Here is a 17,962-nt window from a genome sequence, read left to right as displayed (position 1 = left end):
GACCTTATGAAATGGACAGTTATGTGTCTTGAGGATGATCTTCTTGTGTAGAATCTTGCAGGAGTGCTCTGTATTTCCTAAATTTGACTATTGGCTTCTCTAGCAAAGTTGGGGAACTTTTCACGGATGATATCCTGAAATACATTTCCCAAGTTGTGTGCTTTCTCCGCCTCCATTTCAGGGATGCCAATGATTTGTAGATTTGGTCTCTTCACATAATCTCATACTTTTCAGAGGTTTTGTCCATTCCTTTTTATACTTTGTTCTTTATTTTTGTCTGTGTTATTTCAGAGAACCAGTTCTGAAATTATTTCCTTATCTTGGTTTATTCTGCAGTTAATACCTGTGACTGCATTGTGAAATTCTTGTATTGTGTAATTCAGCTCTGTCAGATCTGTTAGGTTTATTATTTGTTTTGTTTTTTTAACTGGCTATTTTGACCTTCAGTTCCAGTATTACTTTATTGTGATTCTTATTTTCCTTGGATTGGGTTTTGCCAGTCAAAGATCTTGATGATCTTTCTTTCTATCCATATTCTGAATTCTGTTATGTAATTCCAGCCAGTTCAGCCTGGTTAAGAACTCTTGTTTGAGAACTGGTGCAGTTGTTTGGATGACATAAGACACTCTGGCCATTTGAGTTACCAGATTTTTTGTGTTGGTTTTTTCTCATCTATATGTGGGTACTCCATTAATTGCACTGTAGATTGAGTACACTCAATAGACTTCTTTCCTGGATGTTTTCACCAGGCCAAGGCATTGTGTAGGGTCTTTACTTGAAGCTTACTTCTCATCTCTGGTTTTAGATGGGTGTGTATTAGTGAAATATTTTTGGTGTTCGCTCTATGCTGTGTGATCCAGCAGGTGGCACTTAGGCTTATTGGTCAGTTGGTAGACTCTTGAATGGCTGTGTTGCTCCCTTATGTGCCCACACAGTTGCAGCTCTGTTCCCTTTCAATGCTCTGAAAGTGTGAGTTCATCTCCTGCTTGAGTGCTGGCTATAGATCTTGACTTGGCACTCCTGGGCTACCCACTGCAGCTCTGGGGAAATTTCATTGTTTATGTTTCTTCTCCAACTTGGAGGCAGCGGAGGAAGGGATCTAGTAGTCACTGTGGCCAAGGGTCACTTATTTGTCTCCTGAGGGCTCCACCCCAGAGAGAGGCAGATCAGCAATTGCTCAGTGCAATCATCCCAGGATGGAGAATCCATGCTGTGGGCCCAAGCCAAGGGTTCCCTGTCTGATGTGTGTGGGATCCATGGGAGATGGACTGGCCTCTTTATGGGTCAGCTGCAGCTTCTTGGAGGCACTTAGGGTCTTTGCTCCTTTGTTAGTCTGACGATGGCAAGGACAGCTCCACTGCAGAGGCAGTGGCAGAGAGGCCTTCAGTTGCTCCTGGAGGCTCTGCACAGGGAGTTACCAAGTTGCTACTGTCTCGATAGTTCTGGTGGAGGATGGCTGGAATCCGAAGCCTGGAGCACCTGCCTGGTGAGGAGATATGGGAATGGATACCCACATAATAGTGTGACCACTTGTCCATAGGGCTGCTGTGGTATGCTTGGGGCCCACTCTAGTCCCTAGTTGCCTTGGATTTTCCAACACCTAGAGGTATCAGCCATGATGTCTATAAAACAGCAAAGTTGCCAACCTGCCCCTCCCTCTGGAAGCTTCATCTCAAGGAGTTACGGGCCTATTTCCAGCCAAAAGGCATCTGTAGAAGGTGTCTGGAGACTCCGGTTTGGCGGTCCCACTCAGTGAAGAGGAACTGTATCAAGGACATGCTTAAAAAATCAACCTGGCCATGTTTTGGTAGAGCAGTTGTGCTGTGGTAGGGGTCCACTTTAGCCCCTTGTTGCCTCAGACACTCCAAAGCCTGAAGGTTGAAATGACCAAGTGGCCCAAACAGCAAAGATGGTGACCTGCCCCTCCCTTTAAGAGCTCTGTTCCAGGGAGTTTACAAATCTCTGTTGGCCAAAGGACATGAACAGGCGTGGTTGGAAGCCCAGTTTGGGAGGTCTCACCCAGTGAGTAGGAACGGGAACAGGGACCCACTTAAAGTAGTCTGGCCATGTTTTGGTAGGGCAGTTGTGCTGTGCTGGGAGATCCTTTCCGTCCCAGTCGGCTCAGACTCTCCAATGCCCAAAGGCTGAAACAGCTAAGTTGATCAAACAGCAAAGATGGTAGCCCACCGCTTCTTTGGGAGCACTGTCCCAGGAAGAATTCAACTCTCTGTTGGCTGGAGAACACCAGTGGTGGTGGCTGGAGCTCCTGGTTGGGAGGTCCCACCCAGTGAAGAGAAGTGGGATAAGCAACCTGCTTAAGGAAGTAGTCTGTCTGAAGGCTCTACTTTCACAGCACCTCATAAGATAAGACCCACTGGCTTGCTTAAAGAAGTAGTCTGGCTATGTTTTGGTAGAACATCTGTGCTGTGCTGAGGGATCCCTTCCACCCCTGGTCAGCTCAGACTCTCCAAAGCCTGAAGGCTGGATCAGCTAAGTTGCCAAAACAGCAAAGATGGTGGCCCACCCCTCCCTCTATGAGCACTGACCAAGGTGGGGATTCAAATCTCTGTCAGCTGCAGAACATGGTGGGGGTGGCTAGAGGCACCAGTTGGGAGGTCCTGCCCAGTGAGGAAGAATGGAATCAGGCACCTGCTTAAAGAAGTCTGGACATGCTTTGGTAGAGCAACTGTGCTGTGCTGAGGGATCCTTTATGCTCCCTGGTTGGCTTGGACTCTCCATAGCCTGAAGGGTGGAATGGCTAAGGTGCCCAAACAGCAAAGATGGTGGCCCACCCTTCCCCCCTAGGAAGCTCCTTCTTAGGGAGGTACAATGCCACTACCAGTGGCTGGCTGGAATTCCATGCCAGTGGGTCTTACCTTATGAAGTGCCGTGGAAGTAGAGCCTTCAAGCTGTCACTGCTCAGCCCTCTGGATTCAGCCTCTTTCCTAGGGGTATATATGGGGGTCTACCCTCCTATTTTGCTGGAGCTGCAGCTACTTTTGCCAGAAATCCCTAGTATCTAAGGTTCCAGGGTTTCCACGCATGCCTGAGCAGCTGCTCTGCCAAGACTCCACATGGTTCTGTGTGTCAGACTGAAGGCCTTAGTGGAGTGAGTTCACAAGGCTATCTCCTGACTCAAGGGTTGCAAAGATCCATGGGATAAGCATAGTGTTTCACTGTGGCACATTCACTCACTGCTTACCCAGGCAGGGAAGTTCTCCTGGCTCTGCGTTGCTCCTGGGTGCATCACTGTCCTGTCTTGCTTTTCTTCATTCTTTGTGGGTCAAGTTGTTTCACTGATTAGCTCCAATGTGAGTACCTAAAGGTTTCAGTTGAAGGTGTTGTATTTACTCACCCCTTTCATTCCTCTCCTTGAGAGCCATGCACGCTAGCTGCTTCTAGTCGGCCATCTTGGTCACTCTCTCCATATACAAATGTTAACTCAAAATGGATCCCAGACAAAAATTTAAAACCTAAAAGTATAAAACTCCTAAAACAAAATATAGGAGAAACTTTGTGACCTTAGGTTAAGCAAAGATTTAATAGGTAAGATACCAAAATCCCAATCCACAAAAGAAAATATCAACAAATTGGGACTTCTTCAAAATAAAATGTTCTGTTCTTTGAATGATAATGTTAAGAGAATGAAAAGACAAGCAACAGAAGAGGAAAAAATATTTGCAAGTCATATATATGATAATGGACTTGCATTCATGATAAAGAACTCTCAAAATTGAATAATTAAAAAATAGTCCCAAAAATCTTTTTGACACAACAACCTCATTAACCTTATATTGATTTTTTATTATTTTTGTGATAGAAACCAAAGACAACTCTGTAATTGTGTCAACTCCTGTTAAGGGCAAAGAGAGGAAAATCAGCCATGGGAGATTAAAGAATCAGTTGCTGAGCTTCTATTTGTCTTAGATAACTAGACGGGACATTTTAGCTACACAGGGTGATGAAAAGTGAAAAACAGTCAATAGTTAATAATTTATTCCACCCCACACATTTTAAGTGAAATGCTAAAGTTTTGGCCAGGCACGGTGGCTCATGCTTATAATTCCAGCTACTCGTGAGGCTGAGGCAGGGGAATCGCTTAAACCTGGGAGGCGGAGGTTGCAGTGAGCCGAGATTGTGCCACTGCACTCTAGACTGGGTGACAGAGCAAGACCCTGTCTCAAAGAAAAAAAAAAAAAGTTAAAGTGGCTTTGAACTGTCGTTGAGGGCTTGTCAAATGAAGAAAAATGCAATGTATTCTCACTATATTGCTTTTTATTTTTATTGTGTTATAACATGTTGTGGCCTGTAATGTTTCTGACTTAAATCTTAGGTTAGGTGGAGAAATTTTATATCAATGACTGTGTACAAGTTATATCATTCCTTTTTTTTTTTTTTTTTACAGAGTCTTGCTCTGTCGCTGAGGCTGGAGTGCAATGGCATAATCTTGGCTCACGGCAACCTCTCCCTCCCAGGTTCAAGTGATTCTCCTGCCTCAGCCTCCCAAGTAGCTGGGACTATAGGCACATGCCACAACACCTGGCTAATGTTTGTATTTTTAGTAGAGATGGGGTTTCACCATGTTGGCCAGGCTGGTCTCAAACTCCTGACCTCAGGAGACCTGGCCACGTCGGCCTCCCAAAGTACTGGGATTACAGGCGTGAGCCACTGCACCCAGCCATCATTCATCTTTAATGAATGCATGCACTTATCCAGAAAGTACTGAGTACCTAATATATACTGGGCAGTAAGAGACAAAAATGATCAAGGCCAATCTTCACATCAAAGAGCTATCAGACTGGTTAAGAGGATGAACATTTAAAAAGATAGTGACAATGCAGTATAATACATGCTGTATTAAAGACACACAAAAGATTCTGCGTAGCCTAACAGAGAGAAGTTTAATTCTCCCTGGGGATGACTTAATTGGGCAGCCCTGAAATTTAGAATTTACCCTTTAGGTGATGGATGGCTATTGAAAGCTTTAAGTATGGATTATGATAGGAATTAATTTATGCTTTAGGGAGATAATTCTACATGGCAGTGTTGAAGGTGGATTTGAGAGTGGCAAGATTAGCAGCACAGATACTTATTAAAAATATATTATTGTAGTCTGGTGATAAATGATTACATCCTAAATTAAGACAGCCACACTGAAGATGAAGTGCAGGTGAATGTAAAAGGTATATTCCACAGGATTTTACCACAGAACAGATGTGGGGATCATGACTACACTTTTTCCCAACAGAGAACTTACACAAGATTACATGATCCTTATTCCCAACTCAATCAAAAAGGTTGATGTTAATGGCATCTGGTCTTGCAAAATAATTTTCAAGTCTCATCACAATGGAAAAAGAAAACTCTGGAAGCTTACTATATAAAATTTTGTAATAATATGCTTCCTAAATAAATAACTAGCCCTGGTTTTCTTTTCGAATTTTCTTACAAAATGCTATTTTAATTGAAGACTTTAAAGTTTGATATTTCATAATCAGTAGAGTAAAGAGATAACCGACAGAATGGAAGAAAATATCTGCACACTAAGTATCCAACAAAGGACTAGTATCCAGAATCTACAAGTTACTCAAATCACCAAGAAAACCATAATAATCACATTGCAAAGTGGGCAAAGGACATGAATAGACATTTCTCAAAAGAAGATATACAAGGCCGGGCACGGTGGGTCATGCCTGTAATCCCAAGAGGCTGAGGCAGGAGAACTGGTGGAACCCGGGAGGTGGAGGTTGCAGTGAGCGGAGATCGCTCCACTGCACTCCAGCCTGGGGACAGTGTGAGACTCTGTCTCAAAACAAAACCAAAAAACAAACAAAAAAAAAGATATACAAATGGCCAATAAACATATAAAAAGAGGTTCAACATCACTAATCATCAGGGATATGCAAATTAAAACCACAGTGAGATATCACCCTACCCCAGCCAGAATGGCCATTATTTAACAAGTCAAAAACAATAGTTTTTGGCATGGATGTGGAGAGAAGGGAACCCTTAAGCACTGCTAGTAGAAATGTAAATTAGTACAACCTCTATGGAAACCATTATGGAGATTCCTTAAAGAACTGAAAGTAGATCTATTCAATCCAACAATCACACTACTGGGTATCTACTCAAAGGAAAATAAGTCACATCAAAAAGATACCTGCACTTGCATATTTATTCCACCATAATTTGCAATTACAAAGATGTGGAATAATCCTAAGTGCCCATCAATTAATCAGTGGATAAGGAAAATGTGGCCTATATACAGCATGGAATACTATCAGCCATTAAAAGGAATGAAATAATGCAACTTGCAGCAACTTGGATAGAGCTGTAGACCACTATTCTAAGTGCCGTAACACAGGATTGGAAAAGCAAAAACGATATGTTCTCACTCATAAGTGGGAGCTAAGATATGAATATGCAAAGATATACAGAGTGATATAATAAACTTTCAAGGTTCAAAAGTGGGAATATGAGAGAGGGCCCAGTGATAAAAAAAAAAAACTACACATCAGGTACAACGTGTATTACTCAGGTGATGGATGCACTAAAATCTCAGAATTCACTACTATATAATTCTTCCACGCAACAAAATACCACTTGTACACCAAAGCTATTGAAATAAAAAATATAAACTAAAGCCACTAAAAATATAATATGAAATACTAGCACACATGAAGTTGCAGAGACTGTTTTTAATTGATCTCTACCCCTTGTTATTCTCATTGGTCTCCCAGGAAGAATAAACTGTTGCACAAGAAAAATAAATAAACAAAAATAAAATTTGATATTTCACTACAGTAACAGCAATAACTCATTTGTTCAGAAGCACACAAACCCTGTTCTTCTGCAGTAATATATAACACAACAGACTGGGGAAAGTTCCTTTCAATTAGTTTGACACTTTAACCTACTATTAGAAGATCCACTCTTCTATATCTACATTCTCATCTTTGTAAAGTACTGTCAAATAATTATCTTGCCTTCACAAGTTAGTTGAATAGGTATGTTAGTTAACTAATTTTGCAGCAAGAAATTTTCATAACTGAAGGATATCCAGTATCTTATAAATGAAACTATGACCTAGTTTATATAATATAATTTCTTACCAAAATTTAAGAACTCCTCATTGAATTATTACTTAATTCATGGAAAGGAACTGATACGGCTGACAGGCCAACCTATTTTGAAGGTACTTATTTGGCTTTACATTCCCACATATAAGTAAGTGAAGGTTTCATGTGAATCAGTATTAGTACTGGAAAGCCTCAAGAATGAGACATTCTGTTCTGCAGTTATGCTTGTTATTGGAACCATTATTTAAAAAAAAAAAAAAAGATCATTTTTATAAACAACAACTGAAGTGTTTATATATGCCACATGGACTACTGGTTTCCTTTCTTCCCTCCCTCCCTTTCTTCTTATTGTCAGGAGTTCCTCAACAACTGAAGTGGTTTTAGCTCCAAATTGAGTTTTTTGAAGGCCTTAAATCTTCATAAAAAAATAAATTTACCAAAAGATTATCAAAAGTTACTTTAAAAAGTATTATATTGATAGTAAATCTACTAAAGTTATTTATAAAAGAGAATGTCTCTGGAAATACACAAGTGGTGAGAGAAGGGAGGGGAGGAGAAGGCCTCTGAGGTAAACCGTGAAGGAAAGGTGCCTGTGGGTAATGGGCAGAGAGGCATTCACTGAACTGCTCCTATTTCTTGAGGTCACTCTGGGCGAAGGGCAGTGCCTGGGGTCCTACTTGCCCGCCCAGGCACAGGCACGGAGTGAGACCGTCCTGCCCCGCCCCTCCCCCCAACCTTTCACCTTCCTTTCCAGCCCCACCCCGCTCCCGTGGCCCCAGCCCTTGGCAACGTTGCGCAGCGCGTCAGTCAGCGTCAGAGGGCGTGGGGTGGCTAGAGGCCCCCGTGGCCTCTGATCTCACAGAGCGGATCCGCGCGGGTGTCCAGCGCCCCGATGTGGGCAGTAGGGGCTAGCCGCTGGGGCAGGCTGCCCCCAGCAAGAGGAGCGGCGGCTCCAAACCACAGAATCTCCAACACTGGAAAGCGTGGCCTCGGTCACCCTAAGCCACAGGTATCCTGCCGATCATCGCTTGTGGTGGAGCGCCCGGCGCCAATCGTGGTCAGTCCCCCTCTACGCCACCGTCCGATTCCCCCGGCGCCCCCGCCGAGCCCGGAGCCGGCCCTCAGCCCCTTCGTCAGCCGAGGCATACCCTTGCTGCCCATCCCAGCCAGGGATCACCACCGCTGCCCTCTACCAAGCGTCGGGCCGGGTACCGAGGACTGCCCGCCAAGTTTTGCGGACTATGGCCCTAAAGCTCATCCACAAGGAGTTCCTCCACCTGGCCGGCGACTCCTAGCCCCACTGTTCAGCAGGGCCAGTGTGGGACGATATGCTCCACTGGCAGGCCACCGAAACGAGGCCCAAAGACCCCTCCTACCTGGAAGGGGTCTTCTTCCTGAGAATCCAGTTTCCCTCCGACTGCCTATTCAAACCACCCAAGATCAAATTTACCAACGGAATTTACCATCAACATCAACGGAAATACAGGATAGGAGGAAGTATGGCAGAATAACTAGAGACTGGACTCAGTAGTGTACCATGTAATTTCAAAATATAATTCCATCGCCTTAATAATAAAGATGCAGAAAGTGACAGTTCACTTAATTGGCTGTTTCGATTACTTTCTATGAAGGGGAGTCTCCTCATTCTTCTACGCTTTTCTTAGCACGCAATGAGTGGAGGGCATAGAAGTGGTGGGGTTCTGGGGGTTGGGGACAGGGGCGTGCACGGTTGGTGGAGGGTGTGGCCGAGTGGGAAGTCAGGGTGTGTGGAGAGTGTAAGACAAACAGGTCGGTTTTCATTTAGTTTTGACAAAAAGATTTATTTGTTGATTTAGGATTGTAAAACAATGCAAGAACAACGGGGTGGGGGGTGGCTTTAAGATTAAGAACAGTTCCACTGACTAGTGGGAATTTTATTTACTTATTTATTTATTTATTTATTTAAGACAGGAGTCTCGCCCTGTCGCCCAGACTGGAGTGCAAGGGCATGATCTCGGCTCACTGCAACCTCCACCTCCCGAGATCAAATGATTCTCCTGCTTCAGCCTCCGGAGTAGCTGGAATTACATGTGTGAGTCACCATGCCCAGCTAATTTTTGTGTTTTTAGTAGAGACGGGGTTTCACCATGTTGGCCAGGCTGCTCTTGGAACTCCTGACCTCGTGATCTGCCCACCTCAGTCTTCCAAAGTGCTAGGATTACAGGCGTGAGCCACCGCCTCCCGCCGGGAAAATTTTTAGTGCGCAGTGTGTTTTGAACTGACATCAGTTGGGAAAAGCAAGATGAAGATTAATAAAGCTCGTATTCATTTTATTCTGAAGAACTATTCATCCATCCTCTACTTTGAGATTCAGATTTAACTGGCCCAAAATGAAATCAATTAGTTGTTACAATAAAAAATGTGTTTTGTTCCCAGTTTCCGACAGCTCCCACACCTTCATCTCCCGCCTTTTTGCCCACTCTGCCTCTCTCCCACGCCCAGGGTTGGGTTGTCTGTGACTTCTCAGGCCATACCTACTAGCTCTTACTTCTCATGTTTTCTCGAGAACCATGTAAGGTCTGAGATTCTACCCAGCCTGCAGCTACAAGTTAGCTTGTCACAGTTTGGTGGAGGCTGGCGAAATGACAGAGTCCTGGGTTAGAGGCAGGAGTCATACACAGCACAGCAGGCAGTGTGAGCTTCACTGACATCAGTTTCCCTTGCTCCCTCAAGTCCCAAGGAGGAGAGGTGGATCAGACCAGGTGAGTGCTGCACACATAGTGGGTTTGGGTCACAGCTAAGAGAACTTAAATTTAGGAACCCCCAGTCTTTGAAAGGGGACTACTAGCAAGCCTGCCCACCCTTTGCCTAGAGAGAGATGTTCTTATTAAGCTGATCAGGAAACAGGCAATTCTACCCTCTCCCCTGGAGGGGTTTCTAACTTCCAAGACTGTTATATACAAGTATATGTCAATAAAAATATTTGAAAAAGAAAAAAAATACTTTCAATATGAAACTGAGTTTTCAATAATCCCCTTTTATTCACTTAAACACAATTTTTGCGTTTCTTTTTAGTTTTTGTTTACATTCTTACAAGGAAAATCAACTATTAAATAAAGATTAGTATATCTGTAAGAAAATTTATATTTTTCTAAATATAAAAAAAAAATTTGAAATGATAGTCCAGGACAAATGTTGTCACAAGGTGACTAGAATTATCATGAAGAATTTTACAGTTTTAACTGGACTATCTGGTTGTACAGGTAAAAATTAATTTTACGAAAATACTTGTGTGTAAGGAAAAGCCCAATTCCTCCATTAGAACTTGTATATTCAGGGATGGCCAATAAGTGTAATAAGCAGATTACTACCATCATCACATTTAATACATTTTGTAATTTAATCAATTACTTCATCTAATCTTAGTAGGCTAAAAAAGTTTTAATTTTCTGAAAGTAAGTTTATTCCTTAACACTTCAAATAAAAGAGAACAAGAACTACTCAGCAGGAAAAATATGTGCTTAATGTCTTACTGCTTTCATGCATGTTTAAAATAATTTATTTGGATGCTGACAATGTTATTGACATTACATTTTCAATACATGCCAAATTTTCTCTTACCTGAAGCACAGAAGAAAAAGAGATGTAGAGAAACTTCTTTGGGCCTGGCGCAGTTGCTCATGCCTCTAATCCCAGGACATTGGGAAGTCAAGGAGGGCAGATTGCTTGAGCTCAGGAGTTCAAGACCAGTTTTGGCAACATGGCAAAACCCCATCTCTACAAAAAACCAATTAAAAAAAAAAAAAGCCAGACATAATGGCGTGCACCTGTGGTCTCAGCTACTTGGGAGACAGAGGTGGGACGATCCCTCGAGCCGGGGGGGCGGGGGAGGGTGGGGGGTTGAGGCTGCAGTGAGCTGTGATTGAGTTACTGCAATTCAGCCTGGGTGTCAGAGTAAGATCCTGTTTCAAAAAAAAAAAAAAAAAAGTCTTTGCATTTAAATGTGTTAATTTGTAAATTACACTAAATCTCACTTGAGAAAATTTTGTTTCTAAATGAGACTTTATAAACTCTTTTTTGAAGTGTAAAAGTTAACTTTAGTTTATTACCTGTGATCTACTCTTTTTAAAGGGCAGATGGAGGGATGAAGGCAATACTGTCTAATAAAACTTTCTGCAATGACGGAAACATCCTATATCTACACAATCCAAATACAGTAGCCTCTAGCCATGCATGGCTATTGAACATCTGAAACAGAGAGAGAGAGAGAGAGAATTTTGTTTTTACCTAGTTTTTAGTAAAAGCTTTATTGCAAGGTATGCAAACTACTTTTTTTTTTTTTTTTTTTTTTTTTTGAGACGGAGTCTCCTTCTATCGCCCAGGCTGGAGTGCAGTGGCACGATCTCAGCTCACTGCAAACTCTGCCTCCTGGGTTCACACCATTCTCCTGATTCTCCTGCCTCAGCCTCCCCAGTAGCTGGGACTACAGGCGCCCGCCACCACGCCCGGCTAATTTTTATGTTTTTAGTAGAGACGGGGTTTCACCTTGTTAGGCAGGATGGTCTCAATCTCCTGACCTCCTGATCTGCCCGCCTCGGCCTCCCAAAGTACTAGGAGGACAGGCATGAGCCACCGCACCCGGCCTGCAAACCACTTTTTACCCTTTGTATTTTAGATTTTACATGCCACCAAGAGATCTTTACAAAATGTTTACATTATGATATGTAACTATAAAAAAAGAATAAAATTTATCTCCATGTCACTAGAGATCATTGATTTAGTAGAGAGCTATGCTATGAATATGTTTGATATTTGTAGACTGTTGAAACATTACCACTTAAGAAATTTCTAACCAAGAAATTCAAAATGTGAGTCTGTTCCTAAGAAGTTAATAGAAATTTTTATTGTAGAGATTATGTATGTAGGTCATCAATAATGATAGCCAGAATTTTCAGAATATTAATACAGTGATCTCACGCTATTATGATCTTTTCCTATTATGGTCCAATTCACAGTTACTAATTATATTGCCTTTATTATTTTGCTTCAAATACCATATTTTCACCATCAAAATCAAACCCACATAATAGTAAATATTTGGGGATAAACAATAAAATCTAAGCAGGACATTATGAGACAGTCAAAACGGCCATAGTAGGATGGCAATTCTATTTCTGATTAGAATATTTAACGTTCTTTTTTATTCAAAATGGTTACTCCCATCTTGCTCTGTTAGTCTCTACCCACCAGTTCCTCGATTTCAGTGAAATCAATTATGAAATGTTAAAATTTGTATTTGGATTAGGGGAGGGAAAGATGATTGTATTCTATTGTCAGTATTTTCAGAAGCAGAATGACTGAGCCAATTTGGGGAAAAGGTTCTATCCTACGTATCAAAAAACGTAGCTTTTGCCGCGTAGAAACTGCTAACAGATACTCTACATGTAAAATTGAGTACTTTCAACGTATTAAATGTTTGGCATGCTTTTTAATATCACGTTTTATGTGTATTGGGGTAAGAAATTATGACTGTGTCTTGCCTCTATAGATACCATCAGGGCAAGTGAATTCAGTTTGAAAGTTAGACCCTGAACAAGGATAATCCAGCTTATATTATTAGCATATATAAAAATATTTAGCTAAAAATATTTAGCTTTCTCATGTTAGGTATATGAAAAGCATAGCAAATATCCAACCATCCATGGTATAGCTTTCTTTCATCTCATGATTAGAAAAGAGTTTCTTATATAATTTACACTGGCCTCAAATCATGATCTTCACTTGTTTTGCGTTTATACTGTGAACAAAAAGAGTCAAGCTCTGTAAAATATTTGAAGAGGTTTATTCTGAGCCAGATATGAGTGACCATGGCCTGTGACACAGCCCTCAGGAGGTCGGTCCTGAGAACATGTGTCCCAGGTGGTCAAGTTGCAGCTCGGTTTCATATATTTTTATAGACGCACGAGATACCAATCAAATGCATTTAAGAAATACGTTGGTTTGGTTCAGAAAGGTGGGACAGTTCAAAGTGGGGGCTTCCAGACAATAGGTAAATTTAAACATTTCCTGGGTGACAATTTGTCGAGTTTGTCTAAAGACCTGGGATCAATAGAAAGGAAATGTTCATGTTAAGATAAAACATTGTGGAGACCAAGGTTCTTTTAAAATCTTACAGTGGCTGCCCTTAGAGACAATAGATGACAAATGTTTCCTATTCTGATTTTTAAAGATGGTAGTCTCTTGGTTAATCTCTTTAGGATTAGAAGGGCCTGGAAGAAAAAGATCTAGCTATGTTAATAGAGATTCTTTACAAATGCAGATTTTCCCCCACAAAGGACAGCTTTTCAGGGCCGTTTCAAGATATGGCAAAGAAACATGTTTCGAGGTAAGATATTTTGACTTTCTTATTTGTCACATGTTATGCCAGAATCAGATTGGAAAGTAAGTCGCAGTAAAATAAATAAAACCCATCTGATGAGAATTTGTGGTTTGCAGGGCATGACTCTCCAGACCCCTCAGATAGGAATTTGGGGAGGATTAAGAAAAAAAAAAATCAGAGCTTAGTCCTCAGTCCCCTCTCTTGGACAAATGTTCAGGCCAACAAACAGCAGCAGGTCCCACGGTGCTAGGAAGGCTCATTCCTAGAGTTGTCTGGTTTGGCCATCTGACAAGGTGTCCTGGCACTAGGAAGGCTCATTCCTAGAGCTCTCTGATTTGATGGTAATACTTTTAAATATTAAGCTGGGTGCGGTGGGTTACGCCTGTAATCCCAGCACTTTGGGAGGCCAAGGTGGATGGATCACAAGGTCAGGAGTTCAAGACCAGCCTGGCCAAGATGGTGAAACCCTGTCTCTACTAAAAAAAAAAAAAAAATTAAAAAAAAAAAAAAAGACAAAAAAATTAGCGGGGTGTGGAGGCTTGTGCCTGTAATCCCAGCTACTCTGGAGGCTGAGGCAAGAGAATCACTTGAACCCGGAAGGCGGAGGTTGCAGTGAGCCAAGATGGCACCACTGCACTCCAGCCTGGGCAACAGAGCGAGACTCTGTATCAATCAATCAATCAATCAATCAATATTAGCTATTTGGACCATGGGGGAGGACGTGGTCTGACCCAGTATAATAGCCATTTGTTTAAGGGGTGAGATGGAGTCAGGCCTAGGGTTTAGTAAAAACAAACAAACAAAACTCCTGGGCCAGATGTATTTTGCGATCTATCATGATCCAGGTCCTTAATTGTGCCTTTTCCTTTTGCTGTATCTGGCATTACATTTACAAGAGTTGTATAATGCTAATATAGTAAGAAATATAATAAAGATAGTGAAGATTGAGTGTCCAAGGTTATAGGTAGAATCAGAGGGCAGTAAACAAGCCAATCTGCCAGAAAAGCCCCTGTATGCCTTATTATGTGCTTTGATCAAACTCACAATGTGTTCAACCCCCTTATTAAGGGTTATTTGAACCTTATGATAAATCTTATTTGAGGATTCTAGGACTGACATTAAATCAGAATCCAATAAATTTAGTGTCTCTTCTAGGCAATTTGTCTCCATAGGTGTAATAACCTGAGGAGGGTATTAATGAATTGCAAGAAACACCTGGTCCTCAGTGTCTAAATTGTTATAGACTTGCTAACAGTAGAAAAATCTATTTTTCACACCACTTTTGTATTGCACCATATACTATATACTGGTATTTGGGAGAGAAAAGAAGGCTTTGTCACAGAAGAAGTCATGTAGTTCTACAGTAGCATTTCTTTTTGTCCCTTGGCAGGACTCCCTATGGCTGAGAGCCTTAAGAGTCGAAAGACTTATAGCCAATTAATTGTTCCAGGCCAGCTAGGAATGGATGTGGACAGGCATTTGTTACTTCTTAAAATTATTTTAAGTAAAAAAGCCAACAACAAAACCAAAAGGCAAAGTTACAAGACTGACTTATTTTTAACTTCTATGTGTTGAGCTACTATAAGCTTGGTTTTTGTTACAGACTTTTACCAATTAGCTATATAAAACATAAGCGTTGCTCTGAAAAATAATTAAACATGTGTATATCTATAGATATAGATATATTTATCTTCACAACTCATAATTGGGAGTGTTATACCGAGAAGGCTTTTTTACAAGGTATTTTTATTCTGTTATTTTACTAGTTAGTAAATATTTCCTTTTAATTCTATAGTAAGCAGAAAATTTTTATGGTTGTGGTGGATGCAAAAGTGACACATGATAGTTTAGAAGGCAATTAAACTTGTTTTATCAGATATTTAGGCATTTTTGTACTCCCTTTTAGATTTGGAGGGTTTGACCTTGACCTAGTTTTATCCCTCAAAACTGACCCTTACAATCCTATGCACCCATCTCTTCCACGATAGTCCCTGGGCCTACAGGGAGGCAGCTTGTAAAGTTTTAGCAGCAGAGCATTAGCAGTGAAACAGATCTGGGCCCAGTGGGTTGCCAAATGAGGGAGATTCATATCTCTGGTCTTCAGAATACCGTGGCTTTGGTTTCCTTGGAAGTAAAACAAGCAGAGATAAATAACAATTATAGTTTGACAATTATAAGAGTAATTGAGGCCGAGCGTGGTGGCTCACACCTGTAATCCCAGCACTTTGGGAGGCTGAGGCGGGTGGATCACCTGAGGTCAGGAGTTCTAGATGAGCCTGGCCAACATGGTGAAGCCCTGTCTGTACTAAAAATACAAAAATTAGCTGGAAGTGGTGGCAGGCATCTGTAATCCCAGGTTCTAAGGGGGGCCGAGGCAGGAGAATCGCTTGAACATGGGAGGTAGAGGTTGCTGTGAGCCGAGATACCACCATCGCACTCCAGCCTGGGGGACAAGAGCGAGGCTTCATCTCAAAAAAAAAAAGAGTAAATGGTATGTCAGAACAGAAAAGGAAACTTATTCCATTAGGGCACCAATTAAAAATATGAAGAAAAATTATAATCTAATACATTCTAGAGGATTATTATAGCCAAGAAATAACGATCTAATCTGTACTCGAAAAAGTTAGGGCTGAAATCTAGTATTAAGTGTTACATTTTCCCCTTGAAAGTATTTTTTTAGCTGCCATTATTTATTAAAGAGAAAATTATAGCAAGGCCAATTCGTGTGCAAGGTAAGTTTTGGGCTTATTATGCTTGCCTGATTATTTGCATAAAGTACATTGAGAATTGATTGGCCATATAGACTCATCTTAAGTTGGCTTTTGCTGGAACTTTGCCTAAAAATAGGCTATTTTAGTTTAAGTCTTGGTAAAATAACCAGTGTCTCCAATTGTTTTTTTAGACAGAGTCTCGCTCTGCCACCCAGGCTGGAGTGCAGTGGTGCCATCTCGGCTCACTGCAACCTCTGCCTCCTGGGTTCAAGAGATTCTCCTGCGTCTGTTATGCCCAGACCATTTATCCCCTGAAGAAGACCACCAGAGTCCAGAGTCAAAGCTAAGCAGCAAGGATCTTTATTACAGGTTCGAACCTGGAACTCTCCCTCGCTCGCGAAACGAGACGGGCAGGAGAGCTCCCCCACTGAGCTCCGAGCAGTGTTATATAGTCTAAGAAAAGTGGGCATAGAGTTATTATACAAATCAGATATATGATTGGCTAGTGTTTGAACAAGGCGATTTGGCTAACTATGGTTCCCGCCATTTCTGATATTTCGGTTCAACCTTTGAGGCGGGAGAGCAGGTTTATGGCAGCAAGAGTTTATCTTACTTAAACACGTCTTGTGACCTTGCCTCAGAACTTACAAAATCTCTGGTATGTGCAAAACAAAATCTCTGGTACGTGCAGAAAAACAGGTACTCACAGAACTTACGAAATCTCTGGTATGTGCAAAGATTAGAGAGCAGAACAAAAGGGTGTAGCGGGGGGAGCGGGTACACATCTATCTTTGTGTCCTTTCATTTCCCCCTTCTCATAAGTAACTGGATGTCCAATCTTGGATTTCCAGAGTCTTATAATATAGCCTCACTTTCTGGGTGCAGGAGAGGCTGGTGATGGCTACGGAGGACCATTAGTTGGATGGTATCAAACCTGTCTCTGGCAAATTGTAAAATTTTATTTACCACACAGGGGCTTATAGTGAATAGAAGTAGTAAAGACATTAGGGGGCCTAAAAGGGGTGCCAGAAGGGAAAACATTGAAGAACTCCACCAATTGTTAGCGGCTGTAGTGAATTGTTGCTTTTTCATTTCTAAGCTTAGTTTGTGTAGGCGTTGGACTCTCTCTTCAACTAACCCTGATTCATTTATATAGAAACAGCATTCTTCTTTGAGGAACATACAGGTACCTCCTTTCTCAGCCGTGAGTAAGTCTAAGGCTCTGCGGTTTTGAAGGGTGACCTGTGCTAGGGAGGTGAGCTGCCACTGAAGGGAGGCTAGGGAATAGGCAGAGTCTTCCATAGCAACAGAGAGTTGTTGTAACAGCTTGTCGTTTTCTATCATGGAGTGTTGTAACACCCCTCCTGCTAGCCCCGCCGCGTCGACAGAGGTGGTTAAGGATATTCCGGCAATTAGTGGTAGAAAAACTGCTCGTCTATGTCGCGCAGTTTCAGTTGGGGCAGTCCCTGCCCAGCCTATAAACTCTGCCGGGGTCAGCAGGGTCAGTCGGGGAACTAGTGTAACGGGGATACACAACTGTCCGTCAGAGATGCTTTTGGACAGAGTTTTTAGCAGGGTCATATTACACCAGAAGAACACACCAGGGGGAGCACGTATGGGGCTATTAGGGTATGTAGCCGTCTGGTTGCAGAGGCTGCTACTAAATGCTGAATAACAGTAGGGGTATTTCTCTTGGTATGGGTCATGGTACAGGGCCACATCGGGTATTGCAACTGTTGATGAATTAGAATCTGGCATATAGTTTGTGGGGGGGGAGGATAGGGGAACAGCGGTTAATGGTGGTCTTCCTAGGG

General features: G+C 41.9%; 1 protein-coding gene across 1 annotated transcript; it reads left to right on the top strand.

The window, feature by feature from the left end:
* The first annotated feature begins 7,928 nt into the window (after positions 1-7,928).
* Positions 7,929-8,677, top strand: LOC101001650 (formin-like protein 14). The gene has a single exon (XM_003917943.3). The coding sequence runs from the start codon at positions 7,972-7,974 to the stop codon at positions 8,608-8,610; it is 639 nt and encodes a 212-aa protein (XP_003917992.1). The 5' UTR covers positions 7,929-7,971; the 3' UTR covers positions 8,611-8,677.
* The last annotated feature ends 9,285 nt before the right edge of the window (positions 8,678-17,962 follow it).

This window comes from Papio anubis, chromosome X, assembly GCF_008728515.1.
Source record: "Papio anubis isolate 15944 chromosome X, Panubis1.0, whole genome shotgun sequence".
Lineage (NCBI taxonomy): Eukaryota > Metazoa > Chordata > Mammalia > Primates > Cercopithecidae > Papio > Papio anubis.
This window is presented reverse-complemented; position numbering and strand designations above follow the sequence as displayed.